General features: G+C 42.0%; 1 protein-coding gene across 1 annotated transcript; it reads left to right on the top strand.

Annotated features, from left to right (window-relative positions):
• The first annotated feature begins 2431 nt into the window (after positions 1–2431).
• LOC118777576 (creatine kinase S-type, mitochondrial-like) lies at positions 2432–11164 on the top strand. Its single transcript, XM_036528665.1, has 10 exons — positions 2432–2528; positions 4592–4767; positions 6265–6463; positions 6714–6809; positions 6906–7127; positions 8757–8842; positions 9076–9199; positions 10090–10224; positions 10390–10515; positions 10941–11164. Exons 2-10 carry the CDS (start codon positions 4625–4627, stop codon positions 11055–11057), a joined length of 1248 nt encoding a protein of 415 aa, XP_036384558.1. The 5' UTR covers positions 2432–2528; positions 4592–4624; the 3' UTR covers positions 11058–11164.
• Positions 11165–15605: the final 4441 nt, after the last annotated feature.

Raw genomic sequence — 15605 nt, forward strand, 5'->3', positions numbered from 1 at the left:
CCTGCACCTTTCCCTTGATCTTAGTTATTGGGTGTTTGGAAATTAAAATGAAGTGGACCAAGTAATGGAGTATTTCCTTAACTAACACAATACTGCCCTCTATTGGTAAAGGATGGTCAGTCCTGATCAGAGTCCATTTCGTTGGAACTGTAATTATCCCCTCATGCTATAAAACACAGTGGAGACCTGGAATAGCATTGGCAGACAGTTAATTAAAAACAGTCATGCATGACCATGATATGTTTTTCAAGATACTGTTTCTTTTTTTACCCCTTTTGATTATTTTGTGTAGAATATTTAAATAATCTGCTGGTTGATTTGATTTAGTGTTTGACAGATCAGATTTCTGTCAGCACAACTGTTTTTAGCCATTACAAGAACTGACCATAGCCTCCACACAGCAAAACTTGTGGTGCATAATCATATCAAAATTAACATGTCTATGTCTTTTTGAGTATAATGAGGATAGAGTATTTAATTTTTGGAATGAGTATAAAAATAGTTGCATGGAACAAATTCAATGGTAGCATGGAGAAAAGGGCTCCTTCATTCAAAATCCCACAGCTGTGTTGACTATATTGGTTTATTTCACTGTGTAACATAACCAGTATATCTACAGTACACTCAAATCCATGGCTAAATTATTATTTGAACAGGTTTTTCCTTCTTACAAATCACTACAAATCACTTTTCACAAGGAAATATTTAATGAAATGGCATGTAGAAAAAGTTGACCCTTGAAAAAAATTCTGGCCAAATTGTTAATACTTGTATAAAACTTTACTACTTTGCATGCAGTAAGGTGGATCAGAGTAAGAGGAGTCCAGGCCAGATACCATTGCCCTCATTCCTATCTGCTGGGAAGATGAAAGAGAAACTTGGAGGGAGGAATGAGGTCGGAGGTAGCAGCTTCATCAAGATACAGCATAATGGCTTTGCTTACATTACCACAATTTTGTTTTCATATTTATTTTGTAACATATTTACTTGGCCCTTTTGTATATAGCATGTTAAATTGTATACTGCACAAAGTAGGTGTAATGATTTGAATATTTTGAATAGTTCTTCTGGGAAATATTTCACTCCTGAATTCATCTTACTTTTATTTATTGCTATTTGTTTCTAATTTCTCACTAGCTACTTGAGGGTTTTGTATTTTCATTTGTAAAGAATATATCAGTTACAAAAAATGTAGCAAATTCTTCAGAACATTAAATCCTACCTTTTTTATTGCTCACCTGTGTGTTAATACATATGGGTGCATCTTTTGGTTGTGATGTATTGAGATGGGATTGCAGATATCTACAGTGTAGTACAGATCCACTTTTGGACATCTGCTTTTCTGAACCATTGTTGGTTTATTTTCACTCTTTAGCGTCCATGGACTCTTTCACACGGTGTACAGTCACTTTAACCCCATGCGCTAAATAAAATAAAGAGCTGTTTGAGCCTGTCAATCAGCGTGTGTATGATTTGTTTTCTCAGTGAAGATGCTGTGTCTTGGGATTTTGTGCAAAGTGATCAAATACATTCTATTACATTCAGCCTGTCTGTCTGTGAGGTCATGATTGGCATAAATTGGTCCTTTGCCCCTCCCTCATAAGTTCCAGGATTCCTCAGTTTCTTGCACTGTGGGAGTACCTTACTGCTATGTAACTGCCGTTGCCTTTGCTGAGGTCAATTGAAATCCTGTTGGCAAGAAACACTTCTACAGTATTAGAATCTCTTGCCCTGTTAGCAACACATTGTCCATACCTTACCCAAAGAAAAGAATCAAAGAAAGATATAGAATTCTGCATGTTTTAAAGTGAATGTTCTGTCCCTGTATTCTGTCAGCGGAGCATGTTAGGTTTAAAATAGCAACCGGAACACAGCCAGATCATGACAAAAAGAAGATCAAGCACCCTCCCCAATGCCAAACAATCGATACTATACTGAACGCTTGATATTACCATCTAGCACACTGTTGACAAGTGTCACATAAAGCTCATGTTATGGAAACTTCCGTTGCATTTTCAAATGCCTTTTCTGTCACATCATATACAAGTGTACAGTGATTATCATGACCTCCCAATTCCATGGCTTTAAATATTAAACATGTAATATGATGTAATAATGTATAAAACCAACTGCCTACTAAATTGAATAACTGTGATAATGATGTACCATACATGTGTACAGATCTAGAGAAATATAATCGACATTTACATCTGCGGAAACTGCAGCCATTACGAATGAGAGAGTGCAGGGTGCCTCCCTGCCAGGCAACGGTGCAGTCACCGGGTGTGCGGGGGGCATTGGGTGATGAAGAGCCCTCTGCCCCTGACGGGCGAGGGCGAGCTCAAGGGCAGAGGGGACAGCTGCCGTGGGCCTCCATGGCCCTGGCACTAGAAAGAGGATTGGCTAGGGGCGGTGGGGGTGGGGGGAGGCGACCTCTAATCCTGCGCTGGGACGGATCGGCAGCTCACTTTCCACTGAGTGTCTGTGGGAGAGAGCGGCAGCAGAGATCCACAGCGGCTCCTCTACAGGTACGGTACCTCCACTCCCCCAGCCAAGGGGCCTTCGGGCCGCACTCTATTGCCTCCATCTGCGTGTGTGTGTGTGTGTGTGTGTGTGTGTGTGTGTGTGTGTGTGTGTGTGAGAGAGAGATCGCTTGCAGTATTTATTCTCATTGGTGTCGTTACCTGTGCTGTTGTGGACTGTTGCTGTGTTTTTTTCTCTGCTGCTCACCTAACAATGAGAAAGACAGCTTGTTGAGTTTTGTGACTGGAAAGATCAGGATAAAATTATTCCAGAATATGTACCCGAAAGAACTAGCTTAAAGGTAGGCCAAGATGAGTTGTTCTGAATGGATTTCATTTGAATGAAGAAGACTTGTCTTGAAATGCTGTGTTGTCTAAAAAATTAGTTAGTGCCACACCAGGTCTAAGTGCAAGTAATGTTTGGCATAGCCAGGACTACTAATGAGAGAAAGGTTCGTGAAATTTAAAATCTGCACAATTTTAGATTGTACACCCAACTACATCAGCCTGACATATTAAGCAAAGTGTTTCTATATCTACCTTGTACGTCTTCAGGATCACCTTTACTTGCATTGAATATGAAGCAGTGAAGCAACAGTAAAACACAAGCGTTGACTCTTAGCAGTTACTTCCTGCATTACCGACTAATCCTGATACTAAAGGCCATTTAATCCACTGCGATTCTAACCAACACGAGACTTAAATCTCTGTAAGAATTAGCAGGCCACCTGTTCGCAGTGGCCATGAGCTAACAGTTAGGAGCATATTTAGGGTTTGTCTCTAGATCCTCCTCTGTCCTCTGTCTCTGCATGTACTCCTGTGTGTGGGGCTGTGACCGGTCCAGAATGTCCCGCCAGATCACGCGGCCTGCAGGGCCTGTGCCAGCAGAGGCTTGGCACTACTGCTTAATCTAGCCCTGCATCTATTATTACCAGCTCTCCTGCAAATAACCTTTGAAGCCTCCTGATCCTGTTGGACCAGCACCAAACAGCCCTTTAATGCTTTTTGAAAAGTGAACTGAAGAACCCACAAGTGTGAGAGGATTTAAAAATTGGTTCTGAAGTTTTACTGCATGAGGGTATATTGTTTTTCTGGTCCCTGTGGGGCAGAATTAGGTTGTATGGTGCCTGAGGGTGCACTCGGTGTATCGGTTCTGATTCAGATAAGACTCTGTTCTCTGTTGGACTCGATGAAGGTCAAATCACGAACTCACAGTTCAGCAGAAGGGCATGATGGCTAGGCTTCTCTGATTACCCTAGAGACAATCCCTCTGCTGTTCTGCAAAGGTGATGCAAAGGTCTAAATTGAAATAAATAAAATAAAAGTTAACCTCACGTGGACAACAGATTGTATGCCTTCACAGAACTTGTTTCAAATGTGAGGAATAACTCGTCAGGATTTTTTTTTTTTTGGTCAACCTCATGGATTCACTGTAGAGGCAGGTGGTGAGCTGAGATGGTCTGAATGGGCTACTCTCACAATACACTTTCCTCTTGTGCTTTTCCCCCTCAGCATTGTCAGCCAATCACAACAGGTACATGGTCAGGAAGTGATCCAGTGTGGAGATCAGAAAGCCTCCTTGAGATTATGTGACCATCTGTGAAGTCTGTTACACAATCCTGTTACGTCTGAAACATAATGCAATAAAGACCATGGATCAAGCAGAGCACAACAATGACCAGGGACATTGCCACTATCTCTGCTATTCTATTTATCACTACCAAACAGCATATAAGTGTACCTCACATTGACCTTACTTAGAGTGAGCAGTAATGGTTGATAGCTAATTCTATTTCTGCCCCACTACTGTAGTTAAAAATAGGCTTGACCTTATATCACATATCAAACCCTTCTTCTTTCCATTAAAAGTACATGTGAGCCTTTAAGAGGCGCTGTTTCTTTGAAAACATGAAAGCTCCTTCTCCAAGGGTTATAGAGAGCAGAAATTTTTTTGTTCAAAAGGTCAGAGGTAACACGACGCAAGTAAGTGCTTCTTCATGAATGTGTACCTAACTGTGGTAGTGTGTGTAGTCACGTGTCATTGATGCTGTCCTATTTACATCACCCAGTTGACCTGACTCTGGGAACAGTTAGTGGAGAAGATGGCAAGCTCCTTCACCCGAATACTGTCTGGCCGCAACACTGCGGTGCTGCTGGCAAGCCTGGGCGCCGGTACCCTGGCCACCGGTTATGCCTTGAGTGACAGCGCGGTTGCTGAGGACAGGAGGAAGCTCTACCCCCCAAGGTGCACACATGCTTCGAGTACCACGAGTCACACACCAGGCACTCACTACTTCAGCCAGCCAGCAGAGTACTTTATATTTATTTGTCCCTCATATAGTGCTGACTGAGTGGGTGAATGCGCATGCTATATTAGCTATATCTTAGCTTTGGGCAAAGTTGTTACCAGATATGTTGTCAGGTCTACCAAATAACCAGTAAGGGAGGCTACATGCCTATAGAGTTTTTAATCACTAAGAACATCCAGACTTGCAACTTGTGGAATTTTTTCCATACATTTTTTTAAGATTCAACAGATTTCTTTCCTTCTTTTTCTTTGTGAAGATGCACCTTTTAGAAAACCTCATTTTGGGAAACACTATCATAAGGAGTTTCTGTAAGCACATAGGTTTAATGAGTTTAATACAGGAAAACAGAGGCTCTGTTGCAATCAAAACTATGGTCTATATGCAGTGCTTAACTGAGAAGGGCATTGTGGTTCAGTTGGTACTGACAACAACAGCAGACCTCTACTGTAAGGACTAGAGCACAGTGGTGCAGTGAAATTCAGAGATGAGCAAGAGTGTAAGCTAGGTGGTTCTGTGTTGTGTGCTGGATGTGATCCATAATGCATGGCATGTGATACATCAGGGGGTTGTTACCAGTGTCATCAAATGATCATAACAACAGCATCAACAGCTATGTTTAAGTGCACTCAGTGCTCTGCATCTTGGTCCTTACCAAATGCAGGAAGGGCAGGCGATTGGTAGAGTGAAAGGTGAGGAGGCATAGCCTATAACTTTAGGAGCTGCACCTTAATTGAGGAGGTTTCCAGTTATGTGAAGTGTCCACTCTTCCATTGACACAAGCAAAGCCCAGTAAAAAACTGTACCCACAGCACTTTTGCATATAGGCTAGATCATCTCACTGGAACTGCTTGTGAATCTATTAGCTGCTGTTGCTGCAAAAAAGAATTAGACATAAAGTGACAACCTCACAGGACCATAGGTTTTGATTGCCTGGCCTGCTCAGTTCAGTAGTAGAGCAGGTTGGGTGTTGCTGGTACTGCTGGTGCTGTTCTGGGGGTTAAGAGCCTCCTCAACAGCTCAGCTGTAGAATTGAGGGCAGTGTCTCTTTCAGGGCATTCTGAGTTGTGTCTGATTCACATGCATATTGTTGTGTTGAAAGACTTGAAAATAGGCTTTCTGCAAATAAAATTCCTGATTCCAATATTATCCCCAGAACATTTCCCCTAACACAGCATTCTTCTGCCGCTTCATCCATTGCTTATCAAAGGATTTGACTGGATCAGGAAACAGCTGCAGGACATGTTGCTCAAATGTTACTAACATTACTCTGGGCATTTAGGTCTGCTGAATAAACACCAACTTGCTGATGAATAGTACCCGCTGGAATCATTTTGTCCCCTATTCTAAACTTGTGATGCAATTTTCTGGCCTTTTGTTAAGATAGAAAACCTGGTTCATTAACACCTGTGTGTGTCTCCTCCCATCCCTGGCAGCGCTGACTACCCCGACCTGCGCAAGCACAACAACTGCATGGCATCTGCGCTGACCCCTGCCATCTACGCCCGGCTGAGGGACAAGGCCACCCCCAATAACTGGACCCTCGACCAGTGCATCCAGACAGGCGTGGACAACCCTGGGCACCCCTTCATCAAGACCGTGGGCATGGTCGCTGGGGACGAGGAGAGCTACGAGGTATGGACCTGGGGGGCTTGCTGTACGAATCAAAGTGTACAGAGATGGCATAATGCAGCGCGGCCAGAGCTGTGTTGCAGAGACCGATACAGCAGTCTGCACATTGACCTTCTACCTAAGTGGGGTGCTCTTCAGCCCTATTACCTGACTGCTGATGTGTTTTCATGAAAAAAGTGAGACTCAAATGGTAATATTCTAGGTGGCCTGTAGAATATGACTGATATTGTACTATGCTCATTGTAACCAACAGGTGTTTGCAGATATTTTTGACCCAGTCATCAAGGATAGACACAACGGCTATGATCCCAAAACCATGAAGCACCCGACTGACCTAGACAGCTCCAAGGTGCAGTATAAGAGCACTTCCCCCTACTGGAGGTCATCCTTTCCCCCTTAGTAAGAAGTATTTTCTTACAAGCTCCTTCGTGCTCCCGTCCCGCAGATCACCTCCGGGTTTTTCGATGAGCGCTACGTCCTGTCGTCCCGTGTGCGGACGGGGCGCAGCATCAGGGGGCTGGGCCTGCCCCCTGCCTGCTCCCGCTCGGAGCGGCGGGAGGTGGAGCGTGTGGCCGTGCAGGCGCTGTCCGGCCTGAAGGGCGACCTCACCGGACGCTACTACAGCCTGAGCGACATGACGGAGCAGGAGCAGCAGCAGCTCATCGACGTAAGCGCCCCTCCCGTTCGCCCGCCCGGGACCCCCCCAAAGTTCCCCCTACCTCAGCATGCTGTGCGGCGACATGCACCTCCCTCACACCTCACATTACACTCAGTGCAGCCGTGTGCTGTCATTCATTGACTTTTATGACTCATTCACATACATGCAAAGTAAATGAAAAGCAGCGTGTTTGAAGACGAGCTTAGTTGGGCTGAGTGGCCTGTTCTTCTCATAATATGTTCTTATGGTCTTATGTTCTAAGACAGAGCATGGTTTAAACAAATGCTGTCATATATTATGTGCTACAATTGAAATTATATATAACCTATTCAATACAGTTTTTATGTGATTTCCTAGTTGCTTTGAATGTGATTAATTATTTTAGATTTTATTTTATTATAAAATAATGAAATATACTGTTATTTTGTTTTTTGATGTTAGATGTCTTGTGACATAATATAGGCTACTTGCTGTAAGAACATTAGCATAAATGGGTTATACTGGGATTTTTACTGCAGGATAGCATTCAGTGAATAGAGTATGGTCTACAGTTGTTTAATACCTGAAAGCGTCATCTGTTTGACTTTTGACAACAAATAACACATAATAACATAGATTTTTACACCAGATTTGTCATATTGCATGTAGTGCCACTATACATTTTAGTGAAAAAAATGTGTTTGTCAGGGACATTATTTTTCAGATGGTAACAATCTAACAACAGCTTGCTAAAGCTGGCTATGGAAAACCACCAAGGTAGATTGTAAAGTGTATAATTAAATATACTGTTAGCTGGTCAAACTTCTTCATCACATCAATACAGTGAATGTATGAAATGTGAAAAAAGTACAGTACATAGACTTCCTAAATAAATATAGCCTGTCCTTTATATGCTATTTAATGTTGATTTATATGTGCTACGGCTGAAATGGGGGGCATTCGTCCATTTTTTGGTACCGTATGGTTCTGCTATTTGGGTGCCCGCACCCCAACTTTGGCCCAATCTGACCTTGGCTCTGTGTCCCTCTCATGCTGGCCTGCCTCAGGAGCACTTTCTCTTTGATAAGCCCGTCTCTCCTCTGCTCACCGCAGCAGGGATGGCTAGGGATTGGCCTGATGCCCGTGGCATTTGGTAAGCCTGAGGAGGTGGAAAACTCCCAGTGATAACAGAGCCCTGCCCCACCCAGCTGTAGCAGTACCTGGGTTTTCACCTGTGTCCAACACCAAAGAGTTTGCAGACAGGACTCTTTGTTGTTGATGACCTCTCTGAGAGATGCTGGTCAGTGTTTTGTTTTTGCATCCAGAAAGTTACCATATAGGTAATCACTGTATATGGCTTCGGTATGTGATTTTCGTCAATATTAAGTTATAAAAATAGATAAAATGTAACATGTGAACTAATTAATGCACAGTATGTTCATATTGAACTTAGATGGCCCATAAACATATATATGGTTGATGAACACCAATACACAAGAAAGCACAATTCACTAGCAGAAGCAATCAGGAAGCAAGCATGGAACACCTGACTAAATCTCTCTTATTTTTCTGACCTTCAAACCTTTAACCCACCTTCCAGATCTGTTCTTGACCCTCTACCCCTTCCATTGCAATTCCCTGTTGGCCTGTCCGCTGCAGGACCACTTCCTGTTTGACAAGCCTGTGTCCCCCTTGTTGACGTGTGCAGGGATGGCCCGTGATTGGCCGGATGCCAGGGGAATCTGGTATAATGCATGAGGATTGCATCATAAGGAAATGCTTTGATTGCATGATGGTGTTATAGTTTACACTAGCATATGCTGGCCTTGTTCTGGCTAAGCTCTTGATGTTGGCATTGTTAGATGGTCAATCTATTGGTCAGTATCAACTCCTTCATTGTGGCTTTTCCCCATATTTCCCAACATATGTACTGTGTGATGTTTTTTTTTTCGTTCTCCCTTGTAATCATACCCCACAGGCACAACAACGAAAAGACCTTCTTGATCTGGATCAATGAGGAGGACCACACCCGAGTCATCTCCATGGAGAAGGGGGGGAACATGAAGAGAGTGTTTGAGAGGTTCTGCCGAGGACTCAAAGAAGTACTGTGCACCTCATGGTTACTGGTTTTAACCCTTAGACGTAATGCAGAAACATTGGGTTTTACCTCTTAGAGGTAGTGCAGTAATCCTGGAAGATCCTTTGTACTGTAGGTACTGAAGTGAGCCTGACATTTACAAAGGCCTCTAGAAAGTAATTTTTAAAGTGTGTGTAGAGGTGTTCTAGAAGTGGTACTTTGTGCTGGTATACAGGAGAGGGCACCAGTGCACTCTAGCAGTTCAATGTAGATGCTTTCATGCTTTAACACGTAAAAGATATGGACTGACCTTATTTGGCAACATATATTACAAATCTCCAATGCAGTTTCTCAAAGTTAGTCAGTACACAGATCAGTTGTCAGCTCAGTCTCAAACATTCCTTTCTCCCTCCACACTTTTCCCTCAACAGTACTTAACAGTACTTAATTGAGAGATTAGGGAGTTTTATATAAGCCAGAGGAGAGTTCATTGACAACAGGTAGCTTGAAGATGTGGCCTGGCTCTAGTCCGCCAGTCGACACCACTCCCCTGGTCCCTTTACAACGCATAATTCAGAACCAAAATTGACTTGCACGTTGAAAAGAATTAAGTTGCAGGTGTGAAAAGAAAATGGGTTGCATGTGATGCAAGGCAACATTCTTAAAACTTTATACATAGAGAGAGAACATATATGGCATGAATCGGTGTTAATCCTGCATGTGTGTTTGAGTACATATCTGGCATAAATCTACATTCATTTTTGCAGCGTCTGTGTGAGCACATACCTGGAATGAATTTGGGCTCCTTTTGAGTGTGTGTGCATACATGTGTGTGTGTGTGTGTGTGTGTGTGTACGTGTTTCAGATGAGTGTATCCACCGCACAGTAGCTGAGTCCGGGTCTCATGTGTTGTAGGTGGAGCACCTAATCCAGGAGAGAGGCTGGGAGTTCATGTGGAATGAGCACCTGGGCTACATCCTGACTTGCCCATCAAACTTGGGCACAGGGCTGCGTGCAGGGGTGCACGTCCGCTTGCCAAAGCTCAGCAAGGTGACCTAGAGAGGGACACTTCCCTAACACCTTTCCCAGAATGTCATGGATTAATCTAAGGCAACTGCTGGGAAAGTGAACAGCAAAATAACTCAGTTATGTACCTGATTTCTCCAGCCATGTCCAAGGTCTTCAACTGAGGTTGTGGCTTTGCTCTCTTCACAGGACCCACGTTTCAGCAAGATCCTGGACAACCTGCGGCTGCAGAAGAGAGGTACTGGGGGCGTGGACACCGCTGCTGTGGGCGACACTTTCGACATTTCAAACCTTGACCGTCTGGGAAAATCTGAGGTAAAGCCCCAGAAAATTTTGTCCCACAGGGGTTTACATTATATTACATTACTGGCATTGAGCAAACACTCTTATCCAGAGCGACTTACATCAGTTAAAGTTTTTCTTAAACAATGTTACCATTGTGTACAGCAGCACTTCAGCATGGAATAAAACCAGTAACCTTTCATTTACAAGTCCTGCTCCTTAGCCACCACGCTACACTGCCACCCCAGGTGCTGGAAGTAACAGGTTAACCCTGCAAAACATAGCCCAGCCAGAGTCTGTTATTTTCAGAAGCTGATGTCAGGACCAAGGTAAATGGATTGGTAGGAAATTATGGTCCATAAAATATAAAAATATACTGCAAACACTCCTCTCCTCAAACATCCTTTACCTGTGTTATCTCTTCAATGCACCTAGTGTTCTTCTGTACTCTTGTTTAGGTGGAGCTGGTCCAGCTGGTGATTGATGGTGTCAACTTCCTGATTGACTGTGAGAAGAAACTGGAGAAGGGCCAGGACATCAAGATCCCTGCCCCCATTGTACAGTTCAAGAAGTGAGCCCCGATGTCATGACAGCTACGGTGACCTGTACTGCCAGGAAATGCACTTGCCCTCTGGGCAAAACTAAAGGTCTTATATGTACGACATCCTCAATAAACAATTCTACAAACTGTTCTGTGTCTGGCCTGCTTTGTGAAAGGCATGTCTAAGAGATCTGTTAAAACTAGCAGGCTATACTGACCCAACTGCTAATCTCAAATCCTAGATGTGATCTGACACCAATGCTTTAACATGCTGTATAGTGAGTCTGACTGATTGATTGGTGGCCAGGCCAGTCCAGAAACCAAGCAATTTTCTTACTGCATTTTAGGATGAAGTGCTCAGTGACTGGATGAATAATGAAGTGATTTGGATGACAAGCAAATGCTGCTCACAAGTCTCCTCATGATTTTACTTTCATGACATAAATGGTCGGGAAAAAAGGGTCTGTATGCTGATCATGATTTTATGTTGCACAAAGGAAATGCAGCTTCTGGAAAGTTCTGTTGATGTCTAAAAACTGGGTAACCAAAAAAACCAATACAGGACCGGAAGAGGTTTCTATAGAGTCTTCGATGGTTGAATAACCACAAAAGCAACAGGCCTTGACATTAAAGTGGCCGCAATGTGATCTTGTCAGCTGCATATGACACTTTTTTTCAAATAAACAACCAAAGCTTCAGAAAATAGAGAGATAGATAGAAACTAAATCTGATTTTTAACCCTGACTAGACTTATGATGGGAAATGCTTCATGAGAGTGAACATGATACTGATAAGGTGCTACCGAAAGCTCTTAGGCCCCTTTTAATCCACTGCAATGATGTGAGCACCTGGAGACTATCAAAATGCAGTCTACTCATCAATCCCGTCCTAGGAAAGCTTAGCCTAAGGCTAATGTCCTTCCTTAAAGCTGCTTGGTGACGTGTGGCTAATAATGCTTTAAGTGTTCTATAATTAGGAGCTGGATTGTGTCGGGGGCAGGGGAAGAAAAAAAATGGAAGGATGGAACAGGGTGGGGCTGTTGGGGAGGGGCCACTGACCAGTGTGCATTGGGACCCTACACCAGGCAGAGAAAGGTGGGAATGGTGCTGATTTGCAGAGTGTTGAAGAGGAACGGTGGGACATGTCTTTTATAACCATGAAACAGAATCCAGGTGGGTATTTTTAGAACTGGGTACGTACTAGTTGTCGATGTTGCCAGTGGAACATGTTGAGAGGAGGCAGTCAAAGTCATCCTCCTCCTGTCTGACTCTCCCATGCATAGGTTATTGCATTCTCTCAATTGTGCATCCTGTTGTCTCTGCCGTTTGAAATACACATATCAATTTGGCTTAACACCACAACAGGTGGAATGACATGCAGCTATAGGTGTCAATTGATTTGTCAGGTGGCATTGCTATGGGAATAGCTCAAAGACACAAACATTCATACATAATGAATTAAACCCTTAAAGAAGTAAATGGACACAATGAGAAGTATGTATTTCACAGATTTAAAAGGTATAAATTCAGCTATGATTGGCTTGCCTCTGTTTACTGAATCATTTCCCAGTATTTCTACCCATATCATGACAATTATATATTAGATGTAATTTTGGATTATTGTATGTTGTATCTCCAAAAAAATACTTTCAGTATAAAAAAGAGGAAGTTGCTCTCACACACAAAGAAGTTACTCTCTAATGTGCAAGGAGAAACACTTGCAAAAATACGACTGTAAATTTATTATCAAAATGAACTGAGCATTGTTTTCTGAATTCTTTGCTGTAACTAGATCGACTGTGGAAAATGTCATGGGGTTGCACCCCCACATCAGTTGACCTCAGTTAAACATTTTAAGTGTGTTGAGATCATCCAGATTATAAAGAGGTGTCTGCACTTCCACGGATGTTCAAAGTAAAACACACACAGAAGTGTGGTTATGAAGCAGGATGTGTGCAATGGCTGTGTGATTGCTTGCCTCAGTGGCCTGCCTGCATGCAGAGGGGTGAGAGGTTAGGTAGAAATCCTGGATAAATAATGAACACATTACCTTTAAGCAAGTAACGTTTCTTACAAACTGTAATCACTGGTGTCACTGGCTTCCATGGGCTTCTTCCAAAGAACTCCTTGCTGGCGTGATGACTGTCCACTGCTTCAAAAGCAGCTGCAATTCCAGACAATTTTGGCCTTTACAATGTTGCCTCACTGGTCCTTCATCTGGTCCTGTTCGATGCAATCAGCTTTGAAGGTACTCCAGTATTAAGACTGCGCATGGGCACAATTTCTTACATTTATTTTTACTTGCACTTGTTTGAAGAAGAAGAGTCAATGAAGAAATATATACATTATATGGACAAAAGTATTCGGACGCCTGGCCATTACATTGTAATGACATTGTATTCAAATACATATACTTTAATATAGAGTTGGTCCCCCTTTTGCAGCTATAACAGCTTCCACTCTTCTTGGAAGGCTTTCCACAAGATTTTGGAGTGTTTTTGTGGGAATTTGTGCCCATTCATTCTGTAGAGCATTTATGAGGTATATATATATATATATATATATATATATATATATATATATATATATATATATATATATATATATATATATATATATATATATATTTGCAGCATTTCACTTGTGGTTTCATGACATGCTTTTCCTTTATATTATTTAATCGGTATCTGTAATATTCTGCCACTGTATGTTTGCATTTCTGTAACAGCAGAATGTGAAAAATGGACCTTTGAGAATATCTAACATGACAAACCAGATAAGCTAGTTACTGCAACCATTTCTCTAACAACTGGAATCTGTTTAAACCAGTATTTAAACCATTTGTCATGGTTAATCCCTGAAGTTCTTTAATCAGTACCAACTAAAGAAAAGCAGCTCATGAATGCAGTAGTAAATACTGAATAAGAGTAGGGGTAAACTGGGTGTGCAAATGGCAGTAAAGTGCCAATAGGAGTTTCACATTTTAGCTAAAATGGAGTCTTTCTCAGTACAGCTGCGTAAACCACCTGCCCAGGCTTTGCACCTGTGGTTTTAACACATTTCACTCGGTCAGAGCATCTTCACAGAGAGATCAAACACTGAAACACACACACTCTGGCTGTAGCTAGACCTAGAATGTTCAGATTAACAACAACAAGAACCAAAAAGCAGTAACCAACCAGCTGTCAGCATGCAGGATATGCTGCAAATTTTCCATGTTTTGCTCATGCGGTTTTCAGTTTTAGCATTTCCCGATAAGAGTGATTGATTGTTATGTTAGTTGTTTTGACCTGATTGACAAGATGAAGGCAACTATTGTGCTTCTTATCTCTGTACTTCAAACATAGCGCATACTGTATAATAATTTCCACAAAAGAGGTGAGTTGATCATACAGTAAGAGCTTATTGTTTTTAAGTCAGTAGAAGAAATTGCAAAAATATGTCTGTCATTAAACTGATATCAAAGAAGGTTACAATAAACAATTTTAACCATGTTACTTCACACTAACTGAACAAGCATTGCTCCAAAGCAAACCTACCCAGCGTTTCATGAATTCTTTGCTGTTACTTGGCCCATGATGGAAAATGTCATGGGGTTGCATCTGCCACACCAATTGACATTGGTTAAATATTTTACGTGGTTCAGAGCATCTAGAATATAAGCAGGTGTCTGTACTCCCACAGAAGCTCAAAGCAGAAGATGTGCAACAGTCTTCTGTGGAACATCTTGTCCTAATGCAAAATGTGTTTTTGCAAAAGCTATCCTTGGCATTACGGTGAAGAGGAATAATTAAATCATTAATGTTTCCCAGAACTTTTAAACAAAAATGCATGGAGACATTTTTGAACCCCTACTAAAAACACATTTAGCTGGCCAGATCGCCAGTTTCATTCCATTAGATTGTGTCTTCTTGCAATCTTCGTTGAGGATAATACGTCCTCTAGTGTTATGTGCAATTCAGTGGTAAAGAGCAAGGTTTGTTAACCAAGCAAAAAAAGGTTCCAGGTCAATTCCATGGTGGGGCACTGCTGTTGTACCTCATTACTTAACCATAATTGCCTCAGCACATATCTAGCTGTATGAGTGGATAACATATAAAAATTTGACTTGTGTAAGTTGTTCTGAATGAGAGGGTCTGCAAAGCACATATAATGCAATGTGTTAAGATCATACAGCTTTGTTTCATTGTTTCCAATTTCCATATTTTGCACATGTTCAAGCAATAATCAAAAAAGTAAAAGGGCATAACCAACATAAATGTGGTGAATCTAAGAATTAACAACATGAAAATCCATGACAAAAGCATGATGTTTCAGTTAACAGCAGTTCCACCTCTGGTTTTACACACAAGTAACACGCTTTTCCTTTATATTATTTTAACAGCATCTGAAATATTCTGTTACTGTACAGCTGTACTTTTGCAAAGGTTGAGTCTGAGAAATGTCAGAGCTGTATCATATATGATGTGAGCAGCTAGACAGTGCAACCGGTTTTGTGAATGGAGTCTGGTTTTTAGTCATTGGATCATTTTCATCATGGTCCCTGATGTTCTTCACTCAGTACCAACTAAAAAAAAGTAGCT

The sequence above is a fragment of the Megalops cyprinoides genome, chromosome 5 (genome assembly GCF_013368585.1).
Source record: "Megalops cyprinoides isolate fMegCyp1 chromosome 5, fMegCyp1.pri, whole genome shotgun sequence".
In the NCBI taxonomy this organism is placed as follows: Eukaryota; Metazoa; Chordata; class Actinopteri; order Elopiformes; family Megalopidae; genus Megalops; species Megalops cyprinoides.